This window comes from Danaus plexippus, chromosome Z (genome assembly GCF_018135715.1).
Source record: "Danaus plexippus chromosome Z, MEX_DaPlex, whole genome shotgun sequence".
NCBI lineage: Eukaryota > Metazoa > Arthropoda > Insecta > Lepidoptera > Nymphalidae > Danaus > Danaus plexippus.
Window position 1 is genome coordinate 5,475,547 of NC_083559.1, and position 25,407 is coordinate 5,500,953.

Consider the following 25,407-nt stretch of genomic DNA (forward strand, 5'->3'; position numbering starts at 1 on the left):
GTGTAGACATATACCAACGAAGACTTTTCTATAGACCTATATAAGGTACACAATTCCACCATATATTATTTTGTTATATCTCAAAGGCTTTAGGCAGCGTTTTCGTTAGAAGCTATCAGACAGCTCATGTTTTCCCGATATCTTCCACAAATATTGTTAATATACACACAAGTAAATACAAAAACTTAACCAATTATATAATAAAACCTTCCTCGAAAATCACGCTGTCGAGTTGTGATAACTATTTGATAATTAATCAGTACAGTAGTTTTTCCGTTTATCGCTAACAGACAGACAGACCGACGCGGCGAGGGACTTTGTTTTATAATATGTATGGATCGCTTCATGATTTATTCATATCATATTTTGAGAGTGGAATACAGGTTACATTGAATATGCTTTTAAAATAATTATTTAAATTATTTCCGTTTTATGCTTCAAAGGTGCTGTTCCGTAACTGCGAGTACACAAGTTTTAATAATTGTTGACCCAAAATAAACTAACAAACTTGCTAAGGCATTCACTAATACTAATAAACACAAGTCGGATATTAGTAGGGATTCATGAAGCCCCTTAAACAATGAAATAGTTTCTAATGGGTAATCATTTATATTCAGTTTGAACAACTCGCATTCACTTGGATGGAAAGGCAAAAGTTGGGTGGTTCTTATTCGTCCCACCGAGCTCAATCCGAAAAGCACGTGGTTGTTTGCTCGACTACTCTCCATGCAGATACTATTATGGATTTCCTAAATGAATTTTATGCCCACCCTCTTCTACAGGATTATTATGTTGTCCTTTTGTCACCGATGGAACTCGATACAACCATGAGGATGATATTACAGGTATAATCATTATATACTCAAAATGTGACAAAAAAATAAGCTGAATTATTGTTTTTAGGAACTAATTTCGTTAATATTATATAATTATATTAATATTCTATTTTTCTTTTTGTTGTATTATGAAGATTTGCACAGGTTGGAGCCATAACGATAGAACACATATCAATTGTATTGCAGGTTCCCATCTGGGCCCAGCGAGTTATTTACATCCAAGGATCATGTCTTAAAGACACAGACCTGATTCGTGCTCGCATGAACGAAGCCGAGGCTTGCTTTATACTGGCTGCTAGAAACTATGCCGATAAAACAGCAGCTGATGAACATACCATTCTAAGGTTAGTATTAATGGGATCACATCTCGTCTGCCCGTGATCACGGTTACTGAAAAGTAACCGAAACGTCGGGAGTATGTAGTTTTTTACAAAAATAAATCACGCGTAGCTCATCCGAAAATACTAGTTTCATTTAAATCTCATTAGTATTAATGGGCTATTATTCTGTATTATAAGAAAAAGTATGAAGGCATTTTAATATCTAAAACCCAACGCTGCTTTCAGGTCGTGGGCGGTTAAGGATTTTGCCCCAAATGTTCCACAATATGTTCAAATTTTCCGACCCGAGAATAAACTTCACGTGAAATTCGCGGAATTCGTTGTCTGTGAGGATGAATTTAAATATGCCTTGCTGGCTAACAACTGCACCTGTCCAGGAGCATCTACCCTAGTAACTCTACTGTTGCATACAAGCCGTGGCCAGTAAGTTTATATTTCTTACCAAATACAACATTACAATAGTAGAGAAATATATTTCTTAAAATAATTAACGTGGATTTTTATTTATTTAATAAAAATTAAAGGGAAGGACAACAATCTCCCGAAGAATGGCATAGACTATATGGCAAGTGTTCTGGAAACGAAATATATCACATTGTTTTGGGTGATAGCAGATTTTTTGGAGAATATGAAGGCAAGAGCTTCACTTATGCAAGCTTCCATTCCCATCGAAAGTATGTAATTTAATGTGTTAAGATTATTCGTGATTCTGTTATGTATTCAATATTTATATTTCTTTATTTACACCTCTTCAGATACGGTGTTGCCTTAGTAGGCGTCCGACCAGCTGAACTTCCTGAATTTTATGAAGAGACTATACTGTTAAACCCTGGACCACGGCACATTATGAAAAGCAGCGACACTTGTTATTACATGAGCATCACGAAGGAAGAGAATTCTGCTTTCGTTGTTTCCGATAAACAAACGGAATCAAAGCCCAACACTAATCCTAAAGACCAAACAGCTTGTAGCCTTCTCTCAAACGCAAAGAAAACCGGAGACGCAGAAGATGGCACAGCACCGCAGCAAAAAAGACCAGACGGTAGTAATGTGGCTCACTACGATCTCCCACAAGTGATTCTACAAGCTCCCGCGAGTTCCACACCAAATGTATCGCCATCACGCATCAAACCAGCTAAAACTGTTTCATCCGCTAATTTAACTGTTGCTGGCTGTGAGTGTCACAGTTAGATTAATGCATAAAGTAGACCGGATCAGATCGATTTTTTTTTTATATGTGTATGCGACCATTCGGTCTACTTTTCTGTTTTTGCTTAAGTTGCTCGATGTCTTCAAAATTTTCGTTTTTGTGTAAAATTTCAAACGCCTTCGGGATCAATTGGCTGGACTGGACAGAGACAACTCATTCATTTAAAGTTATTTGTTTTTATAACTCAGATCACAGTGAATAAATATATTCTCTAAAAAAACCCTAATAAGCCAATGTAAAGACGTAAATGAATTTAAATAAAGTACACGAAATGAATTTCTATTTTTAACCTTAAATTAATATTATTTTTCATTCACTTTGATCTGCAATGTATATACTAGTTGAACATAATTAAAATTATATTTAAAACAATCTATTTTGATCGCTGATTTCATTCAAGCAATAAATCAATATCGGCTGTAAATCGATATTATCGTTGATATTATATTGATTATATTATTTCGTGTATCTAATGGGTATATAAAACTTTGAAGTGCATGCCGAATTCCTGTTATGCTTCGATCAATATTACTCGTCTAATATTATTTAAAGACGACATAAACTGAATAGAATTGCTCTGCTAAATTATTTTTATGCTTAGTAATGTTACCAAGCTGCTCATATTTACTAACCGTATTTTGTCTAGAATTTCATTATTCGATATTAAATTAAAACGCCTCCATACCATAGCAGCACAGTTCCAAATAGAGTTCATTTTTCATAAAAGCCCACCATGTCATGTTCATGTTTTTCTCTCATGAACCAATTTATTAGTTTGGTATAAAGAAATGCTACTTACTATTAAGGCCTTAATATATTTTAAAAAAGAAGCTTCTTTTAGGAAACTTTGCGTTAAAGAACATCGTTAGACACATTTTTTGGACAAGTAAACAATAAAATTCAGTTAAAATATAATTATGATTCACTATAATCAGTGTAAGTTGTAACTTAAGTTGGTCTGTAGACCAAACATAAAGTTAGTTTTTTTTTAAACTTTTTTATAACAAAATATCTAGTTAAATAACAAATAATTTACAATGAATTAAAGCTATTATCAAAATTTAACTAACACTTTGGTTATTCTAACAAAAACTTAATGTATATAGCTCGACTTGGTGACGGAGCTTCAACTTCTGGATCGGATTCTCGAACATGTTTAAAAGAGTCCCCAGCCACAGATAGTGCGACTGACAGTCATCTACTACTGCCACGGCCTGACACTAACTTCTTAAGCCCCGACTCTCTTAGTTGCCGAAGAGGTAATAATGTAATATTTTCAGATATACCTACAATATTTCATGTTTTGCAAAATTAAAAAACTACGGGGCATAACACTGAAATAAAGTTACACACACAGCTTATATATATATAAGATGTGTTCTAAGAAATGCGAGTATCTACAGGACCGAAAATATGTTGTAATTTAAAAATAATTTTTTCAACAGGTAGCAGACGTCCGTCGATTTTGCCTGTACCCGACATGGTCACCAGCAGTCTCAATATAGCCTCAGATAACCAGGATGAAGAAGCAGAGGCTGATGAAAGTGAGGACGAACTTGAAGATGACGTGCCTTGGAGGTCGCCCTCTGAGAAGATTGCGTAAGACTCGATGGTTGCCAATTAGCGATCATGCACGCACGCATTTTATCATCTCTGTTTTTCAATTAAAATAGACCTAATTTGTAGATATTGTTTGTAATATTTTGGATACACTTGGTTCATAGTTAGCAAAACTGACATTATAAAACTCTGGCTTTGTACTGAATTTGCCAATAAGGTAATCTTTGAATAAAAACCGTAAAAGTTTTGCTAACATATTTGTTTGTCGTCAACATATTTCTGTTATTAGTAACCTAACGGCTTAGTATCTTGACGGCTTTTCAATTTTATTTCTTGTTGTTTTAGCGTGTACATTCAATCGTATAGATAAACAGATGGATCGCAACAGCATGCACTCTGCACAAGTACATCATTGTTCTACTTGTAAGTGTTTATCGAGCCTCAAAAATATCAGCTTGAAATCATCCGGTTGTAGGTATTTTATTGAATCTCCGACAATCAACCTAGAATTATATGTATATAATATTTACATAACAATTTTATCTATATTAATATTTGTTCTGAATTAATTGTTTTTATACGTATATACAAATTAATGACGAAACCAACAGGAGGACTTTTAAACAGATATCGGTTATAATTCATAAATCAATGTTAATTGTAAACTAATACACAAACTCTAATTAATTATTATTCTTTTTCTTCATACATTGATTTGTTTCATATCGTTTAAAAATTGTATATTAATGGACTGCAAATACAAGTTTTGCATCTTACATCTGATTAACTTGCACCGATATTCCACATTGCTAGTAAAATAATACCATAAATTATAATGCATATATGCATGAGCTATCCACCATCCATAAAGGAATTTGTTAATTCATATATTTTGCTAGAATTTACATTATAGTTAATACATTAGGTTTTATAAATTTAACAATATGCCTTTTTAGATTTTTAATATTGAATTCCACAAATACGTTATTAAAATATACGAGTATTACTAAAAAACATAGGACCAATGATGTGTACTTCGCTTCTTTATCATGACACTAGAGCACGATCCCTAAACTAAGTGTAGCTGGCACAGAATGTAACCCCTCAGTGTATAGATGATCCGAGTTTGCATTGTGTTTGTATTTGTAAAACCCTGAGCCCATATGTCCCTTGGCGTTGCTGGTGCAGAGACGACGCGACTACCACCTCGCTATCCTCACTGGACGCCAGCGAAAAGCATTCAGCATGGCGTAACGACTTCAGCAGGTAAGCTTTCTTCTTTCCTTGGGAAATCGATACACTTAATCCTCTTAAAAATACATTTATTATGACATAGTGACATAAATTATACCTTAAATCTTAAATCCTATACAAACTCTAGCATTAAATTTACCTGCCTGGTAATGAATGTTAGAATAATAACGCACAGTGTAACTATTTAGCACCAAAGATTTTACTAATACTTACATACAACGTAATTTCAATTTTGGAAACATAGTAAGTATATAACCGTTTTATATTTTTTTACTATATTTGTCTCTAAAACTAGCTTTGCTTTGCCTAAAATGTATAAAATTTTAAACAGTTTAATATTACAACGATTTTATATTAGTGTTTATAATTTACAGAATTGTTAAAGGGTTTCCACCAGTGTCACCTTTTATCGGCGTAAGTCCTACACTGTGCTACTTGCTTAAAGAGAAAAAGCCGCTATGTTGCCTACAGCTTGCACAAGTTTGCGAGCATTGTGCGTATCGAAACGCTAAAGAATACCAATGGCAGAATAAAACTATAATCCTGGCTGCCGATTATGCTTCGAATGGAATCTATAACTTTATAATTCCATTGCGGGCTCACTTTCGTTCTAAGACATCGCTTAATCCAATAATTCTGCTTTTGGAACGGAGACCTCACATCGCATTTTTAGATGCTATATCATACTTTCCATTGGTTTATTGGATGCTTGGTTCCATTGATTGGTAACTATTAAAATATTTTTTTACTATACTATTGAAAATTAAGTATTAAGTCATTGAAATCATTGTTACTTTTTAGTTTGGATGATCTCTTAAGAGCCGGTATAACTCTAGCAGAAAACGTGGTGGTTGTTAATAAGGAACTGTCGAATTCGGCTGAAGAAGATAGCCTTTCGGACTGTAACACCATAGTGGCTGTCCAAACAATGTTCAAGTAAAATCTTTCTATACAATTAGAATAATATTATTAGAATTAAAACTTTCAATGTTCAATTGTAGCACGGCGATTTTGTATGTTATTCCAGCGAATTGTTTTTAATTTCTTATGAAAAAAATGCATCTCAGCGACGTCTCAAAGCTGCAGCGAAATAAAAAATAACAAAGAGACTAAATATTAAACTTCTTTTTCAGATTCTTCCCTTCGATTAAATCAATAACAGAATTGTCTCAGTCTTCGAATATGCGATTCATGCAATTTCGAGCTCACGATAAATATGCTTTACATTTGTCTAAGATGGAAAAGGTTCGTTTTATGACATTTTTGTGCTATAAATATAAAACAAAGTAGTAAAACTATGTCTAATTTTCAACTTTTACTTCAGCGCGAAAAGGAGAGAGGATCTCATATATCATATATGTTCAGACTACCTTTCGCTGCTGGGTCTGTATTCTCAGCCTCCATGTTGGATACATTACTTTACCAGGCATTTGTAAAGGATTACGTCATAACATTTGTGAGGCTTTTACTCGGCGTAGACCAAGCACCAGGCTCGGGATTCCTAACATCAGTAAGTTCAGTTTCACGCTTCAGCGAAAATTGCCAGCGAAAATTAATTCTACAATATGTTCGATAAATTTACTGTATATAAGAATAGCAAAGCGAAATCATGATATTCTAAGTTTAAATACAATTGCGAGTTATAATGTATATATGCGATCGGTAAAGTAATAATTGATATTAATTATGTCTTGAAATAAACAGATGAAAATAACAAAGGAGGACATGTGGATCCGTACGTATGGGAGATTATATCAAAAGCTATGCTCAACAACCTGTGAAATTCCGATAGGCATCTATCGTACTCAGGATACAAGTCTGGCCGACCAGGCGCACCACGTGAGTATGTCGCCTCGCGGCCCGTCAGGGTGGTTCTGGCCAGGCTTCGCGGGGATGCGACCATCGCGCGCATCGGTGAGTCGACCTCCTGTATCCCACAAATAATTTCCCTTAAATACAGTCCTTCGCCATCGTCTACCGCCATCATTATTTACAGTACACTTTGAGTAATATATAATCTAAATTCTGTAAACACCGAGTAGTTCTCATCCTTGGACTGTATTTCGGGTAACCCTGTTTAAATGTTCTTCTTGAGATTTAACACAAAAATCATTATAATACATTTTTATAAGATATACACCTGTGACGTCTGTAAAACTTAGTTACCCATTTATTAAATTTTCTCTTTCTCTAACACTATACCAGCTCTTCTTACAACTTAAACTTCAACACGAGCTTAATTTATTCAACTGCAAATTGCTACAGCATAAAACTTCATTTTTGTGCTTTTGCGTACACACGGAACTGACTAAAGAGTGTTTTCAATAGCGGTGGCAATATTTTACACTTCTCTGGTGGTAACTCACATAATAGTATTGATATTGGTGATAACTCGATGATCGCAATCCCGCCTATGTTGTCTCTGTAGTGTGTTTTGCATGATTTGTTAGAAAAAAATAGGATATGGCTACAATATCATAACATCCAGGAATGGTCAATAAAAATTACCAGATACATCGCAAACACCTTTCATCAGTATCCAAAAACCTACCAGACCTGAAAAAAGTGCCTCGTGCCTTTCCATGACATGAACTGTGTGATATATTATAACAATAATACAACAGACTTATAGTCAAAAGTCGTGAAAGGCACACTATTGTCTACTGCCTTAGCTTTCTTCATTCTAATTTTTACTTAAGCTATCATAAGTATTGTTATAACTTATGCATACATTGATATTATTATTCTGCATGCATATCAAGTAGAAATCACATAGCATATTCCATATTTTTCGGCTCTCTCGATATAACCAGTGCAATATAAATGTTACAATTGAGACCTCAAATATAAAATAAACGTGGAAATGACTGGGTATGCGAGCGGGCATTAGATTAGAGTTTTGTAGGCGTAGCAGAAGTGTGATAGGAATATTGCAGCAGGCTTCGGGGAATGCGGGGGTGAACGGAGACAGTGGGTCCTCGGAGAGGGGAAGGACGCGATCGCGTCGCAGCCCCACCGGTTGCTTGAGCGGATGCTACGGAGAGCGTACGCCAGCGGTAAGCCTTAACAACACTCATCAACAACGATGGTGACTGATAAAACAAGATATTGTAGCAAGATCTCCATACCAAACAAGACTTATAAAACAGAAATAAGGTTGTTGTTATTCACCAGTAGAATTCTTTATGTAAACAGTCTGAGGCAAGATTGTACCATTTTAATTAGAACATTCAAAGTTACATATTCGTGATTTCCATCTTATAGATAAGTTGCTAATTGACAACTATAGTTAGCAAAAAATTAATTAGTTTTAGATTAGCTTAACTTTAGCAGCAAGCAGAGGATGTATCGATAGTGCGTAATTTGCACTTAGATAATATTTAGTTCGTGTGTTAAGTAGGTAAAATCAATGAATACATACAAGATAAATGATTCTTCTCTTTTCAATATTTACCAATTGAAACATATATCTTGTAACACATTCCATATGTTTGTGTTTAGCAAGACACGAAAATTTGTAAGTACTTAAAAATTCAAATAAATATAAAGCATCGGTTGCAATGGATATTCAAAAACATTCAATCGTATCAAGGCAAATGTTTAATGCTCGTAATTCCACAGTATTCAACCAGTTTGGCAGATGAAGCAAGAGATAATCATGCGCAACAAATCGAAAGAGCTGAAATTGCTAATCTTGTAAGATCTAGAATGGAATCTCTGAATTTAACTGGAATTGACTATGATGATGTTAGTGAGAAACGAAACAGCTTATCATACGTTATTATCAACCCAAGTTGTGATCTCAATTTACAGGAAGGCGATATTATGTAAGTTTATGTTAGGATGTATTTTAAATAAATTTTCGTCATTATTCAAAACTTTCAATTATCAGATAGGATGTCATTTTAACTGTTATGATAACTATTATGTCAATTCATTTCAGATATCTTGTACGTCCTTCACCTTTCTCTGCCCAAAAGACCTTTGAGAGACATAACAGCCGACGCAAGTCAAACATCAGTTTTTGCTCAGGAGCTCTTATTCAGGCTGCTGCCGGTAGCCGTCGTGGCTCCGCTCTAGCAGGGCTCACCAGCCTCTCCCCTAGGGCTCCGCCACTCACCTGCACAAAAGCCAATTCACTATCCCTACCTGATAGTCCTACAATCATTACCGATTTCCGAGGACGTTCTAATTCTTTGCGTGTCGTAGATGACATTTTGCTCCGCCGCTCAAACTCCTTGCGTCAAGGTCTTGGGACACCTGGTAATTCGCGACGTCGAAAGAGCAGTCTTGAAGAGATTGGAATTTCTCACTTTAATTCACTTTTACAACATCAACAACAACAACAGCAACAGAATGCAAATGCTATTAAGATAGCTCTGAATGGGAGTATTGGTCTTGAAGTGACACCACCAGATGAGGGACCTATGGATCGGATGGGAGGGCATCTAGGTGGATATCAAGATATGGCCGCCGCATTACCACCGACAGCATCGCAATCAGGATTGCCACCAGATTTTGCCGATCCGCAGCATTTGCAGGGGACAATCGTATGATACCATCTCATGTGGGGACGACGACTTAGTTCCGTAGTCAGAAATAAGTGGACCTAAGCTGGATGAAGCTAGATCAACTTATTTCGGAACCCATTTTCAACTCGTAGCGTCTCTACTATGCACGTACTCCTAGTGTTTCAACCTAAAAATTTCCAAAGAAACTTCAAAGTGAGTGAATGGATCGAAACAATACGCGGCAGTGAAATCTGTGTATTGTAAGCGGGATCAACTAGGTTTATGTAAAGGATATATGGCGTAAGGCTGTAAATAACGAGGCTTTCTTTGGTCTTAATACTTATCTTAACTGTAAATAAGAGTACGTCTAGCGATTAACTCTTACACTTTATATTTACAAACAATTTAATGCATTTATCATAAAAATATTTACCTGCAATTGTAGCAAATATATACTTTAGATTTAGTAGACATTATATCTATAATAAAAATTTTTGTTTAGATTCCGCATTCAAAGTATACACGTACCTGCATATGTTATAGTTACATATACTTATTACTATTATTATATCATGTAACTATTTAGATTTGTTGACAGTATCAAAATAACTCAAATAGAGAAAATTACAATCAATAAAGTCATTATGACCACACATTGTTGGTTTTATTTTAAACCTCCATAATAACGATGTCCTCAGAAACTTCACCAAATAAACAAACTGTAGATATACATAGAGAGATTTTTAAACATTCATAAGTAGTTTGATACAATACTTCTATCCTAGTTAACATTCGTGTGTAATACCATCTTACTAAAGAGCGTTAAATTAAAACTAATTAAATATTGACTTCATAGTAAATTAATTATGATGCGAAAAATTACTTTATATCTACGTCGAGGTTGAGACGACGTAAATAATTTTCCTTTCCAATAATGTTGGCTCTTTGTTATTTTAGTATTTCAACACTGGTAAGTATCATTTTTATAATACCTTGTAATAATAAAGTTTTTTTTTTTCAATATAACGCATTTTATATTTACTCTACAGATTATTTCGATTTACCTTATTGATTTTTCAATTTTACAACAATTGGACAAAGTAAGTTTCTTTCTATTTTGCTACAATAATTTTAAAAGGACCTGTTCGTATATAGGTTGACTAACTTTTTTTATTAATTAAAACAAAAAATACACGATCCCCCAATATTTTGGGAATGTTATACAAATAACATAATATGTCGTATCAGCAATAAGAGTGCCATCATAATGTCCTTCTTCATTTTCAGATGACCAGAAACTGTGAATCGAAGGTTTATAATATTTATATACATAAGTTTAATAATTAAAATAGGTCTTGATAAAACGCCTATCGTCTCAAGAACATTCATACATCTCTATATCTTCTTTAAGTTTTTGTTTAATGAATTGAATAACAGATTCAGTGATTCTAATATTTTGGCGTAATGTATAAAAATTACGTAAAATAGGATGTAAATTATACGCTGTTTTTTATCTAATATGGACGATAACAAAATTTCAGTGCAAAGGTAACGACTGTCAATCAAACGTGAGTATCAAAGAGTCCTAATTGGCTGAGTGTAAATTTTGAAGTTGGTAAATTCTTTAACGTTCAGTGAGGTCAGTTTAATATTGCATCGTCACATTACTTACGAAATATTACCAGTTTTTCATTCAATAATCTACGTTAATACTATAAAGTGTGAAGATTTATGAATAAAAAACCGGCTACGCTTCGTATGTAGAGTAACAATGCAAACTTGCACCTAGGTAACGGATCTATTGGGCCGATAATTGTACCTCTGTTTGGTGACATTAAATAAACACCCCTGATATCTTCTTCAACGTCGGTTTTCAGTGCCACGGAAGCATGGCGACAGCAATGGTATGCTTAAATCGTTTTCTTATTAATATTTTTTTGGCTTTTATTTTAGTTTTGTTTAAATACAATAAAACACTCTTTGCAGGACCAACTAAAAAACTGCTTCTGTGAACTTTTCTTATTCAAAATATACAAAACTAAATTATTATACAGTAAATTGTAATAATTTGTGATAAACATTTGTGATAAGTGAACTTCAGACAGTTCAAGCCTCTTTAATAAAATATATTATGATTTATGAAAGTAATAATTAGGTAAAGTAAAAGACAATAAACAAATAATTAGCATAAAGTGCGCCATTTTTATAAACTGGTATCTTTTACAGTCGTATTAAAGTCTCGATATTTTTGACACACTAAGGTAAAAATTTAAAATTCTAACCTTTTTCCAGGCAGTTGGTTTTAACTCTACCGCTGTGGTATGTTATTATTCGTAGAGATAAGCTAAATTATTATGTTTTATATGAAATACATTAAAACTAACTAACTGTCAGAAACCTATAGTATTAAATGACATTGTGATTGTATATAGTTAATTATTATAATTTAATTTATGTATAATCATTCAAAAATTAAATAATTCTTTTGTCATTATTATAATAAAATTTAGACGTATGGCGATCTTTCGACTGTTGAGGTTTGTTTGATTTAAATAAAATATTTATTTTTGTATAGGTACATCTATTCAATCTTTAACTTTGTTATTTAATTTAGTGTTATGGACCATTTTGTCAATCGATCGTAAGTTACAAGTTTTTCTCATTCATTAAATAATTTTAACGATTACAATAAACGCAATTGAATTTAAAATGAAATCTTAAATTAACAGCATTTATTTTCTGACAGTGCAATGGCGTTCTTAATATATGCATGTCGAAGGTACTCCGCATACGTCTTTTAATTTTATGATAAAGAACACTTCTCTTCTTATTCAACATGATGATATAAAAGTACTATTATATTTTTTTTTTTGGATAAAGTAAAGTAAAAAAATTAAGTCAATCTGAAAATTATACGAATATTATAACAGTATTAGAAGCATATTTCAAGAACTTTTGGCTTATAGAAAACAAAATGACGGTATGAAATTCAAATGATACAAAATAGTTATAAAATACTATACTGATTTTGTTTTTCCAGTGTTTTGGACGGGTTTGCCATTCGCAGGTACGAAGGAAAAAGTGATTTCTACGTAATCTAAACAAATGTTTTGAAGTACTAACCTTTCATGAAAAATTTATGAAAAGTTGAATTTTTGCAATTTATACAATAAAAGTTTTGCAATTTATACAATAACAGTATTTACAAGGAATTCTTTAAAAAAAATTGGATAATGTTTTTTAGTTTTAATATGTTTCATTTTCTAAATTAATGAAATTAACAAGTTGATATCTTTGCCATAAAAAACTAACTTTTGAGTTAATGTATCCTCACGACTTTAATAATTCATATTATTTAAAATGCGTGTGACTGATTACAAAACGATTTTATTAATTTTCATATCATAGAAAAACAGAAAGATTATATTTTTAAAGTCAATAGTCACAAATCGAAACATTCAGCCACTCATAGCCACAACTTTGAGTTCTCAACAAGTTGCTAGTCTAGTTTTATCTACAAAATGGCTTGTTGATTGCAGGAAAAATTAAATTAATGTAATTTTTTTTCGCCTGAACCCTTAATTTATTTCCTGTTTTTCTTATTGAATTATGGTGTATTTTACTATCTACACATTTATTTAAAGTTATATTCTTATTTCTCATAGTGATATTAAAATAAAAGATCAATTTAAAATCAAGATCCATCAATTGACTCTTCAATTGAAGCAATAAAATGTGATTGACCGTGATTGTCTGTAAACGATGCACGGTACTCGTGAGTGGAATCTTTTTCCATATAATATTAATTCAAATTTGATTTAGAATTATGTACTTTACAATTTTAATTCATCAAACGGAAAAAATAAAATCTGAAACAAGAGTTCCAATGTATTTGAGGTTGAAGCGAACATCTTTTTCCCTCAGTTTTAAGTAGATGTAAAAAACATTTTACCTACCCAAAACATATCCTAAGTTACTTAAAAAGTTGACTTAAGTTCATAAAATTGAACTGTCACTTATACAGAAATATTTTAGTTAGTATTTAAAAGTACTGTTTAATTCTAATTAAAAAAGTAACATTTTGAATTTAATTTCAATAATTAAAAAAATGATACATAACAATATTTACAACTTCAAACCTAAATGTTATATTTACTACTGTTCTAAATCATTAATAAATTTTTATACTACAGGCACAGGAACTGGTAAAGAACATTAATTTATTTGTTTTTATTGTTTTCAGTGTAAGGCTTCATCATGTTTGACTTTGGTATGGTTAAATATAATTATTAGCGTAGTTTTTAACTCCGGCCCCTACTCAATTTAACTGAGTTTAAAAAGAATTTTTAAAAGACTAATATTAAATAAATCCAGTGTAAATTCATCGACGTTCTTGCCAAAGAAAACTCGTCTTGGATACATAACATAACATATACATAAGCTTGTCAAAGATGCTTTACTAAGAAAATATTTCTTATATACATACATTAAAACGACACCTACGCTTAAGGTCAATTATAAATTAAAAAAAATGTTCTTAACTTTCATGGGACTGCGACTATCCTGCAATGAATTTAAAAAAAACTTTAGTTTTCCTTAGAAATACTCATGAAGAAAAGTATTTTTAAATATAATGGTCTGGTTATAATATTTACAATATCAGACTATGAACCAGATTATTTGTGAAGTACGATTAAAGATCCAACTGGTACGAATAGTCCTAAAATCTACGACCAATCTTCTAAAACATCTTCAGACAACTACGATGTTAATTGAAAGTCGTAACCTAATATTGAAATTAATTATATAACATTATTATTTAAATAAAAATGTATTTTTTTTCTATTCCAAAGGGCAGTGGAATTTCAGCCGTGGCCACGGTGGGATCATTTATCAAAATACTTGTTAAATAGCGCAGGTGAAAAAATTTTTACGTAACTTTTATTTTCTCATTAGTGTGACGGAGCGAAATGTCGATCGAACGTAAGTAATTAATTAAATAATTATCAATGTTTCGAAATAAAAAACGTGTGAGTTTTAAAATATCGCTTTAAAGTAATTTGCCTTGCGAAAATGTCTTTCTCTTCGACATATTATATATTATTATTATTCGACATAGTATCAGAAACATTTCCTATGGCCTGGAAATCAGCCTTCACTATCCCGCTACCTAAACTGCCTAACTCTAGTTTGCCATTTCACTTTCTTTCACACGCTATCTCTACTCTCGCTATGATATGATCTCTATGTAGATGATTTCCAGATCTAGAAACATGCCCCAATGAGGAGCTTAATTTTATACATAGATAAACGCAGATTTGTATTAACTAGCAGGCCATAAGGATTGCTAATTAACACAAATAAATCTTGAGCTATTATTATTGGAAGTAGGCAAATATATAGTAAAATTAAATTGGACACTTCACCCTGCATTGTATACAACGGGGTTACAATCCCTTTTCTAGATAAGATAAAACTTAAGTATATTGATGGATTGTCATTTGTCCTGGGCAGCTCAAGTAAATGAAGTTAGCAGAAGATTTCACTTTACTCTAAATTCTCTGAAACGTCTGCAAAATTAACTCCCTCCAAAATAAAATTTTTCTTATGCAATTACTCTCCTACAGTTATGTTTGTTACTTAGATGCCACTGATGAGCTGCTCGATAAATTAAATCGGCTTCAGAATTTATGCATCCGTATTATTCTCGGCTTGCACAAATACGACCACATTTCTGAATTCCTTCCCGAGTTAAAGTGGTTCCTAAAAACTTCCGAAATATGCGTGCTATATCGCTAATGTAAAATATTTTCAAACATTCTTGTTGCTCGTACCCACTTGAGCAATTCATATTATCTTCCCCTAGAATATTTCCTAATCGGTCTTGTGTTACACAAGCTCCTTTAGATATCCCTCCTTTAAAACAAAAATTTTTCGTAAATCCTTCTCCGTCCAAGTTGCGCATTTTTAAACTCAATCCCATATTAAGTATACAAAGAGAGTCTAAGTGCGCTTTCCTTAAAACATCGACTTAAACTCTCTCACTATTACCTTCTGGTATGTACTATTTCTAAGTATTTTGTATTTATGAATGAATGTTTTTTGTGTATATTTATGTTTATATCCTATGTAAATATTTATGTATGTATGTATAGTGTCTAAATTTCCTATTACTATATATTTATATGCTTATTTAAGTATATCTCTTTATTTTTCCTAATCTTTTTTCTGTACCGATTCACAATTTCTGCTCTTATTTCCTCCTTCAAAAAGGTTTCTGGCAGAGATACATAAATAAACATTTTGGTATATAAACAAATTTAAAAATAATTACATATGTCGGTAAATAACAAGCGATAGCAAATTTTATTTAACGTATTAATATAGAAATGGAAAACAATTTGTTTGGCAAATTAACTATATCATATTCGGATTCAACGGTTACTTGTAAAATGGACGTTAAAAATTACATACAACATATGCCAACATCGAAATTTTTCTGCCAACGTATTAGCATTTTAGTAAAATTTTATTTTTATATAAAAATAAAAAACAAAATGTGAAATTAATTAATAATGGACATCTTGTTTCTGTTTTCAGTGCACCGGTGACTTTTGCGTTTCACGTGTGAGTAGATTATTTTATAACCTGAATATCAAAACACCTATTATAATTCTTCACCCATTTATATATTTAACTGTAGTTTAAAATATGTTTTAATCTTTTGCCGTCATATTTCAGTGTTATGGAACAGGCTGTATTTCAGAGGTAAATTATACTGATTAATTATAGTATTAAAATTCTCTATTGTACACCCACCTTTATAAATATTACTTTCGAGTTAACTGTGTATTACTAGAATTAATTATTAAATTATCATAAAATGTAAATTGAATTGCAACTCCTCAGTCTTAATATCCGGTTTATATTTTACGGGTATTTATACTTGTATATATGTTTATAATTGTAGTTAAATTTTCATTACCATTTTCTTTTTCTTCGTTATAAAAGTAATAGGTTTATTATTTTTTAGTGTCACGCCAAAAAATGCGAATCGCATGTGAGTTCCTTATAACAAGTTCAAACTAATTTCTAAGAAATGAAGCCACAGCTTTAATTTAAAACAAAATTCGCTGACATACAAACATTAGATGAAAAATTAATTCAGCTATGATTTTTTCATTATACATATCTTAATCATATATATTATATATCTTATTATAATTAAATATTTATTATGCATTCAGTGCCATGGGTCGGCTTGTGTTTCTATGGTAAGTGTATTAAAGTGCAAAAAGCATCCATCGGGTAAGACATTAAAGTCTATTTTTCAACACATCGCATTTTGCACTAACCTTAAACCATGTCGTATTGTTTGAAACTAAAAAGCAAAAATAAAAATTTCCATTTCAGTGCTCAGGATATAATTGTCACAAGAGCGTGAATTAATAAATAATATAGGATCGTATGTATAGAAAAATGTATTACCACATGTATAAAAAAATCAGTATATTAAATAAAATCATTAAAAACACATAGAAACTATTGATTATTATTTTTTTTCATATTCAATATTATCAAGAAATAAAACACTATACAATATACATAAACTTTTTCTAAGTTAAAACTTTACAATTTAACAAACTCTGTTATCATCAAAATATGTTCATTTAAAAGACTTACAATGTCTATATTTACACACACGGACAATATTGCTGGCTATTAATAAAAAATGTCTAATACTCGAAAGGATATTCATATAATCTTATACTATTCTTATACGAAGACTTCAAACGGTCATATGTTTGTGGAGCATAAAATATTTTTTTTGTGATATTTGTAAAGACTGCTCAGTGGAGCATAAGCTGGTTATGAAATGAGAGTCTTCCATATATATTGCTATAAGTCGTGTGTATGTCCGTCTTATGTCTGCGTGATCGTCTGAACGGTGTACACTATAGGAGGCAACGGTTGGGTCGATGGCGGGAAGTGACCATGGGCGCGACGGTGATTATGAAGAGCTGTACCCTGGTTATAAAGAAAATAGGAAGTTACATTTTATTATACATATATAAATATGATCAATATGAAAGATTATTTTGTATGAATGTCGCATCGAGTCACCTGTATAAAGCGATCCCCACATAATTCACAGACGTAAGGTTTATCGCCCGTGTGTCGCCGGACGTGTAGCGTTAGATCGTTGCTCTGTGAGAACGCCTTCTCGCAATAAGAACACTTGTACGGCTTGACTCCCGTGTGTACACGCATGTGACGCGACAGCTTATTGCTCCGGGAGAAGGCTGGAGAAATACATTATCTTACTAATATTCTACATGTGAAAGACTGTAACAAAGTTTGTTGAGCTTTTAAAAAATGCTGAACGGATTTTGATGAAAGTTTCTATTGAAGCAACTCAGACATCTGAATAACATATATATATATATATATTATGTATCCCTTTAATTCCTTCCAGTTTTCAAGGAACCACATCAAAACAGTGGTATATATCATGAAGTCATATGTCACAAACGATAGATGTGACTGACGATTGGTTAATATTAAAAAACAATTTATCAATTTCACTATTAACACAATACCGAAGACAACGCGAATGAAGTCGCAGACTTGACTAGTATGTCAAATCGAATCATCAAATAAGAAAATTACAATATAATAAAAGCTCAGTGAGATTATTGTGGAATTTAACTTTGATAATAAGAAAAACATAAAAAAAGTTAACAGATAACGTCTAATACAGCTATTAGTAACTAAATAAACATTCATAACAATCATATTGATTGTAATCATCGATGTTGGGATCGTATTGTGTATATAGTACTTGTTAATTAAAAAGAAATTACAATGTTGTCATCTATAGTAATACCTTTTCCACACACTCCGCATATGCAAGGTTTCTCGCCGGTATGAGATCGTCGGTGACACTGGAGGTCAGACGAACGCGGGAACCCTGGAACAGGCAGAATCAACAGATGAAAATGCAATTTCTTCATTATTTCAAATGTAAATAATAATTTTCTAGAGTACCTTTCCCGCAGAAGTCGCACTTGTATGGCTTCTCACCGGTATGTCGACGCATATGAACTATGAGATTAGAGGAATTTGAGAAACTTCTGCCGCAGTAGAGACAGAGGCAGGCGCTTGAACCGGCTGACGAACTGGTGCCGTCGTGAATACGGACGTGGGCTCTGAAAACAGGTTGACCGGTGGAAGGACTTGTTGGTCGACTAGTTGGTCGATTAGTTTGGTTAATGGTGGTTAAATGGATTGTTTAGTAGCAGGTTTGATTAGGAAAACTCCTTCGTATATCCGCGTCCAGATTACAATACCAAATCTCGGCTATAACGCAAGTTTCTCACGATAAATTTCAATAGTTATGTAAAAGTGCTACGAGAATTATTTTATATATTACATGCTGTCAATATATTATGTCAGAAACAATCACAGCTTCGTGCGGCTTTGAGATGTCTGTCGATTAAGGGATGACAAAACACTATACTGGGAACCAGCTCTTCTGAACCAGCCAAGATAAGTCAGTCGAACGCATACAATCAATTCAATGCCTAACGTCCCTGATAATACGAAGGCGACTAGAACACCACGTGATGGAATCTTGAAGCCGAAACGGTCATTAGTAAACGCCCGTGATCACGGCTGATGCAAAGTAACCGAAACGTCGGGAGCATGTAGCTTACTTAAAATAATAAAAAAACACGTAGTACATAAGAAAACATTAGTTTTATTTCAATTAGTGAGTCCAAAAAACGCAAGTCGGTAATAAAAGTAAAACATGTCCAAAAAATGTCAAATTGGGCCATAACAGACGTTTTGCAGAAGTTTATATTCAAACAATGGCGACACAGTAACGTACATAAATAATTCATTTGTAATAAATTTAAGATAATACCTCTAGAAGTAAACAAGTAGAAGTAAATCCGTCAAGGCTAGAAATGAGAAATAAATTTTTGGTATTTTTATGCTCTGAATATGAAAATAACTTAGTTAGTTATCAATTCTAAATGGTTGCTATTGTCTATAACGAAGCCATCACAATAGATTAAAATACTGATAGAAGACATACCTTAGATTATCTCTTCTATGAAATTTCTTTTTGCAGACATCACATTCAAAAAATTTGTCAGAATTTTTATGTATCTTAGAATGCCTTGTTAGCAGATCTTTCCTGTAAATTAACATATTTTCCATTAGAGTAAACATTTCAAATATCTTGAGCTATTTACAATCTCGACACCAATATACGTTTATCATTGTTACTAACTACCATTATTCATCGTGATTTACAAGTTATCAGAACTATACATCCAAACAATGAAAAAACTAACAACTAAAGTACTGTTGAACACAAAAAGCATACATTATAAGATCAATATGAAAAAGCAAACAGCAAGTCGTGTTAGCGATGAAGATCACATACAGATATGTATGTACATATTTGTATGTGATCTTCATAAAATGTTAAAAGTTTATTGTATTTGGCAAATATTGAAGCAAGTCACCTCTGAAACCGTCTGTTGCACGTGTCACACTTGTATTGTGGTGGCGCTCCCCTGTCCATGAACCTGACTGACACGCTCTGACCGGCGTGAGCTCTCAGGATGTGTTTGTTGAGAGTAACCTCGTGCGCGAACCTCATGCCGCAAGAAGAACACGAGAAAAGACGCTCCACCAACGAACACGTGGATCGGTGCCGGCTCGCTGACTTCAAGGTTGCGAACACCTGCATACGTAATAATATAAACATAAACAAGTACCTCCACGGTCTTGGCGTTTAGAACACCTGAATTCTTGCAGTGAAACTTCTCATGCAACTTTCAACAAGGTTGCGTTAATCGTTTAACGCACTTGGGGGGAGGGGATAAATAGAGACAGTGTAAGGAGGAATGCGTGGCGCTCGAACGTATGCGGGCAATGAAATGTCTTGTAAGTAATGTTAACAAAATTTGTCCCGTAAAAAGAACACTAAAAACTCCTTAATAATCAATTTCTACCCCTTTCTGTTTACGTTCCAATATTACAAATTTTTACTTCTGCGCGGACGGACCCCCACGCAAAAGTTTCTGTTTAATAATAGATAATAATAAAAAATATTGTTATTACCAACTTTCAAAATAATATAGCTCTAGTCATTGTGATGATACAATAACAAAAATGGATACAACTCACAAATATTTTTTAAAAGATATTTCTAATTACAATCAGTAAAAACTATAACTTCAGTGATGCGACAGACTGTGTTACTATATGAAGTACCTTCTCACACATGTGACACCGCAGAGACAGTTCAGGGTGTTCCTGATCTCTATGTGTACTGATTTCCATGGCAGTGAAAACGCCACCACACGCCTCACACACTTCAACATTGCTAGGATTATCCTGGATGGAATATATATATATATAAATTAGATGGAATATAATATATGAATTAGTTTATGTATACATATAACCGAGACATACCACATAGTTTTTTAGATTCAGTTAAAAATTGTTATAATAAACAATTTGTTTCAAATGTACTTTAATTCTCTTATATATACAATGATTGTGAAACTGTAAATAGTAAATGTATATGATACGTTTGATAACTCACCGCATCACAATTTGTTAATAAGATCTCTTGAAGCATAATTTCAGTACATAATTTAAATTTCTCAACTGTAGTTTCTAGATGCTCTCCCTATAAAATTAAAAGAAAATTGTTTTATAAATAATTATACAAATGCAATAGCAAATAAAATGTTTCATCAAATATAGTTTCTGAAATTTATTTCTTTTATTGTGGTAAAAAATAAAAATAAAAAAAAATTGTGAATATATGTTTACATTTATCCCAAGTACGAATAGCAATAGAAAGTATTATAAATATAAAAATAGGGGTGTCTTTAAATTTGTTTACACAAATTTAATCTTCATACTCACTTGTTTAAAATTATTTATTTCTCCGTCCTGACCACAGTTGTGTACATCAAAATCTTTCTTTGTGAGGTAAATTTTTTTGCAAACCAGACATTTTAACAACTTAACATCTGAAATTAATGTATTTTAGAAAGGAAATGAAAAAATATCCTACAAATTTTTCACAATGACCACTCACCCCTGTGTTCGACCATATGCAACAACAAATCATCTTTAGCCTTAAAATCATCTTTACAAAAAGCACATTTGTGTTTTTGATGTGGGAGACTTTTTAAATTATAACCATTTTCTGATAATTTGCTTAAAATAGTCTAAAAAAAAATTTTTTTTTAAATAATCTCTGTATATATATTATTTAATATCAAATATATCTTATTTAATTAAAATATTTATTTGAATCTATTTCCATCTATAAATATTTTTATATACAAAGTTACATAATATTTCTTCATTAAAATTATAGCATTTTTTTTTTTGTAGTCAATGAAAATAAACTAATTTAATATTGTTTTCATATCAATAATGGTGCATTATATTTTTTATTTGGTGTTATAAGGATATAAAACCTACACTAGTCAGTAGTTTCTTGGGCCGACCCCGTTTTTTGGGTCCCATAAGATCAGCGTGTCTATCCCAAGCATGTTTTGTGAGGGCCACAGCATCTGAGAAACTAGTGCCACATATGGGACAATATGTGCTATCTTTATTATTGTCATCTGAAATTCACACCAACATATTTAATAGGAAATTTTATTTATATTACAAAATAGCGCTATGTGAAAGACTTAAAGACTAAGACTTAAAGACTTATTATTGAAATTCTATATTAATACAGAAATTTATTCAAAATACTCTGATACCTTCCGTTAAATTGTTGAGATCGGTGTCAGGATTCACAGTGCTATTTTCTTGTATGTCCTTAGGTCGGATGTCACTTTCATTTTTTACATCATCTAGAAATATGTAGTTGCAAGTTAGGCATTTGGTTAAAATGCTTTTTATAATACATTCAAGCAAGGGAAGTTTAAAGAGATGTGAATTTATATGTATCTATGGACACATGTTACTTCTTTATACAATAATTACTACAAAGATTGTTATGAAACCATATACATACGTGACTACCATATAAAATTACATTCAAAAGCTTTGTAATATCCTCACAAACAAACTACACCAACATTTGTTATTTCTGACTCAATAGAACCTGTTATAGGTATCCCAGATATTTATAATTTGTTATGTATTATCAAAGATTTTTTTTTTTATGTTTCTGGGAAATTATAAGAAATGTTTAGTAGATAACAAAGTTGTGCACATATAATCAAGTTTATTATAACTATAAGTCATACTCTGAATGTCAATTGTTCCCTGTTAACAACTAAATAATATGCCACCTTACATTTCTGACTCATGAGTCAAAATGAATCTTGTAAAATAAAATGAGCACATGTGCTTGATAATATTTAAGTTATAAAGCAATCACTAATTTTGAGAATATGTTTGTTGATTAAAATTTTTAACATTAAGTAGATCCTAATGCTTCAGTTTGAAATAAATAAAATCTTGACGACCTTACCCACATTATTATACTGTTCGTGATCAGTATTGAGAGCAGTGGAGAGATCCAAATCTATATAATTGTCATGACTGCTCTCATTATATTGCTCTGTTTTTACTTCAACAACTTTTGTCTGTAACCAAATATTTTTCTCATTATATTAGTAAAACAACATGTTTTAAGAACACATAAGGAAATTAGAATTGTAGGTGTACATTTAACTTCTATCGCTTAATAGAGAAAGAGTAAAACAAGATAGTTACAGATTTTGAATCACCTGGAGGTTAGAATGTTGATTTTTATTTCGATCAAATTTTTCTTTGTTTAACAAACCACATAACATCACATTAGCTTCCTCTGAACGTGTTCTAAAGTTGTAAGCACTAACTGCCTTGTCTTTGCAATCCTTGCATATTGTTGAAGGTAAACCATCCCCCACTTCAATCTACATTTAAAATAATATAGATATATTACACTCTTTTTGAGCAGCATTCTCAAAATTACTTAATAAGTTACTTATAATTTAGTAAAAGAATAATAATTTTTATTTATTGTTCACTGCTTCAACTTAACATTTCAACTTAACACTAACACTAACTAACACAAAAAATATATCTTGATAATAATATAAAGATTTCGCATAACGGACTTAAATGTAAAAAAATAGATTTCGCAATTGAGAATATTGTATAACGGTTGCATCGCGCTTAAATAATGTGTTTATATAGAACATAAGAATAATTATACCTTTATACCAGTAACGGAGGCAATAATACTATCGAATGAGATATTTCCGAGGCATACTTCAAAAACTGAAATTAAATCAATTTCTTTGGCCAAACAGGTACGACATAAATATTCAATTTTTATTTCAACGTTTTCGTGGGCCATCATCGCTACTTATTGTTTTGTAAAAAACAACATTCAAAATATTTTGCCAAACAACAATAGCGATTAAACTCTTGCATCGTACAAGTTACAAATATCATAATATGAAATAACAAAACTGACATAGACGTTTAAACACATACAGATAATAAGAAAATAGAAAATAAGGCTAGAAGTACAATTGTATAACATAACAAAATTCGGAATTTCTTTTGATATAAATTAAAAATAAAAAAAAGATAATAAAATGGTTACTTATATACAAATCGATATTTTTTATGTATATGGAACAGATTAGTTCCTGTGATGTGGCAATATATTTACAGCATAATAAGAAAAATTCAATGTCAAAAATGATATCAGGAGGTTGGATACATATTTGGGGCCTAAACGTAAATAGCGCTTATGTGGGTGGAAATTAATCGCCTACCTATAGTTTCCTAGTCAATCTTTTTTTAATCATTATTATTTTATATAGCAATAATGCCACACAAATTTCATCACCTTAATTTTTTTATTACCTGGTATTGACAAAGATCCTCACAACCCTGAATGAATTGTTCTTAAACTTTTAAATTAAAGTTTTTTAGAATAACTCTAACACTTTATACATTATTAGGAGCCAGGACTAAAATGATAAACAACATATATATTATAATTTAGCAATAGTTTATTTGGTATTCCTTACAATTTACAATCAATTCAGATAAAGATCAAAGATATAAATATGATTTTTGTTTCATTGTCCACAGTTTAAATACGAAATTAACTTGTCTCATGTAAAATGTTTCTATTGAAATATTTACAATTAAAGTCAATGTTATTCTAAAGATTGTAATAATTCACGTGTTATGACAAATTGTTGATATATGTCTATGAATAAATAATAAAATTGTTTCTAAATTGCTGATTTGTAAATAAATATATCAAATATGTATATTTAAATAAAAGCTTTATGCTGTTAAAAAATAAAAAGTACTCCTTCAATGAATATTTTATGTAAAAATAGTTTCAACTTTTATATAACTTTTTAAATTGACAGCTAGCGGCGATGGCCGGTGCATTAATTTTATTACATTCTTTATGACGCGTGGACTTTTTTGCATGTACCGAACTAAATTGAATGATATTTTTGTCTGTGAATCGAGATTTTTGTGGTATAACCATATTATATACGTATAAAGAATTTTTAGGCTCAAATGGTGTAAAAATAAATTAAACTCTCGTAAAAAATATTTTTGTAACAATTATTTGGCTTCATTATAATATTCCTTAATCTCCTATAATATAT

At 31.7% G+C, this 25,407-nt stretch overlaps 3 protein-coding genes across 9 annotated transcripts in view; 2 read left to right on the plus strand and 1 right to left on the minus strand.

Annotated features, from left to right (window-relative positions):
* LOC116777335 (potassium channel subfamily T member 2) overlaps positions 1–10,367 on the plus strand; it is a 54,704-nt gene extending 44,337 nt beyond the window's left edge. For 2 of the 3 annotated variants that reach the window (XM_032670830.2, XM_061526592.1), the window contains 16 exons: positions 618–845; positions 1,023–1,180; positions 1,403–1,600; positions 1,702–1,851; positions 1,933–2,351; positions 3,494–3,646; positions 3,833–3,986; positions 5,136–5,213; positions 5,576–5,926; positions 6,003–6,137; positions 6,335–6,446; positions 6,526–6,711; positions 6,906–7,115; positions 8,138–8,257; positions 8,823–9,028; positions 9,145–10,367. In XM_032670830.2, coding sequence (XP_032526721.1) covers positions 618–845; positions 1,023–1,180; positions 1,403–1,600; positions 1,702–1,851; positions 1,933–2,351; positions 3,494–3,646; positions 3,833–3,986; positions 5,136–5,213; positions 5,576–5,926; positions 6,003–6,137; positions 6,335–6,446; positions 6,526–6,711; positions 6,906–7,115; positions 8,138–8,257; positions 8,823–9,028; positions 9,145–9,757 — 3,471 coding nt within the window. In that variant the 3' untranslated portion in view covers positions 9,758–10,367. The remainder of the gene's footprint in view (positions 1–617; positions 846–1,022; positions 1,181–1,402; positions 1,601–1,701; positions 1,852–1,932; positions 2,352–3,493; positions 3,647–3,832; positions 3,987–5,135; positions 5,214–5,575; positions 5,927–6,002; positions 6,138–6,334; positions 6,447–6,525; positions 6,712–6,905; positions 7,116–8,137; positions 8,258–8,822; positions 9,029–9,144) is intronic. The other variant, XM_061526593.1, reaches the window with a different exon arrangement.
* A 223-nt stretch (positions 10,368–10,590) lies between these two features.
* On the plus strand, positions 10,591–17,212 carry LOC116777339 (keratin-associated protein 9-2-like). The gene is made up of 18 exons (XM_032670838.2): positions 10,591–10,682; positions 10,762–10,812; positions 11,000–11,023; positions 11,254–11,280; positions 11,590–11,616; positions 12,005–12,031; positions 12,223–12,249; positions 12,327–12,353; positions 12,459–12,491; positions 12,753–12,779; positions 13,956–13,982; positions 14,566–14,592; positions 14,669–14,695; positions 16,313–16,339; positions 16,454–16,480; positions 16,746–16,772; positions 16,960–16,986; positions 17,126–17,212. The coding sequence occupies exons 1-18, from the start codon at positions 10,647–10,649 to the stop codon at positions 17,159–17,161; spliced, it is 531 nt and encodes a 176-aa protein (XP_032526729.1). The 5' UTR covers positions 10,591–10,646; the 3' UTR covers positions 17,162–17,212.
* LOC116777766 (zinc finger protein ZFP2-like) overlaps positions 16,946–25,407 on the minus strand; it is an 81,734-nt gene continuing 73,272 nt past the window's right edge. For 4 of the 5 annotated variants that reach the window (XM_061526596.1, XM_061526598.1, XM_061526595.1 and 1 more), the window contains 14 exons: positions 23,506–23,673; positions 23,247–23,361; positions 22,528–22,620; positions 22,238–22,383; positions 21,846–21,978; positions 21,671–21,777; positions 21,342–21,428; positions 21,005–21,127; positions 20,251–20,471; positions 19,815–19,916; positions 18,761–18,921; positions 18,600–18,683; positions 17,837–18,015; positions 16,946–17,740 (listed from right to left, as the gene is read on the minus strand). In XM_061526596.1, the coding sequence (XP_061382580.1) occupies positions 17,636–17,740; positions 17,837–18,015; positions 18,600–18,683; positions 18,761–18,921; positions 19,815–19,916; positions 20,251–20,471; positions 21,005–21,127; positions 21,342–21,428; positions 21,671–21,777; positions 21,846–21,978; positions 22,238–22,383; positions 22,528–22,620; positions 23,247–23,361; positions 23,506–23,571 (1,722 nt within the window). In that variant the 5' untranslated portion in view covers positions 23,572–23,673 and the 3' untranslated portion in view covers positions 16,946–17,635. Of the gene's footprint in view, positions 17,741–17,836; positions 18,016–18,599; positions 18,684–18,760; positions 18,922–19,814; positions 19,917–20,250; positions 20,472–21,004; positions 21,128–21,341; positions 21,429–21,670; positions 21,778–21,845; positions 21,979–22,237; positions 22,384–22,527; positions 22,621–23,246; positions 23,362–23,505; positions 23,674–23,975; positions 24,224–25,407 lie in introns of those variants that run through there. The other variant, XM_032671474.2, reaches the window with a different exon arrangement.

Coding starts and splice junctions, on each gene's coding strand:
- LOC116777339 (XM_032670838.2), top strand. CDS start 10,647: ATGTTGGCTCTTTGTTATTTTAGTATTTCAACACTG. Junction 10,683..10,761: donor ATTTTAGTATTTCAACACTG/GTAAGTATCATT, acceptor TTTACTCTACAG/ATTATTTCGATTTACCTTAT. Junction 11,617..12,004: donor GAAGCATGGCGACAGCAATG/GTATGCTTAAAT, acceptor ACCTTTTTCCAG/GCAGTTGGTTTTAACTCTAC.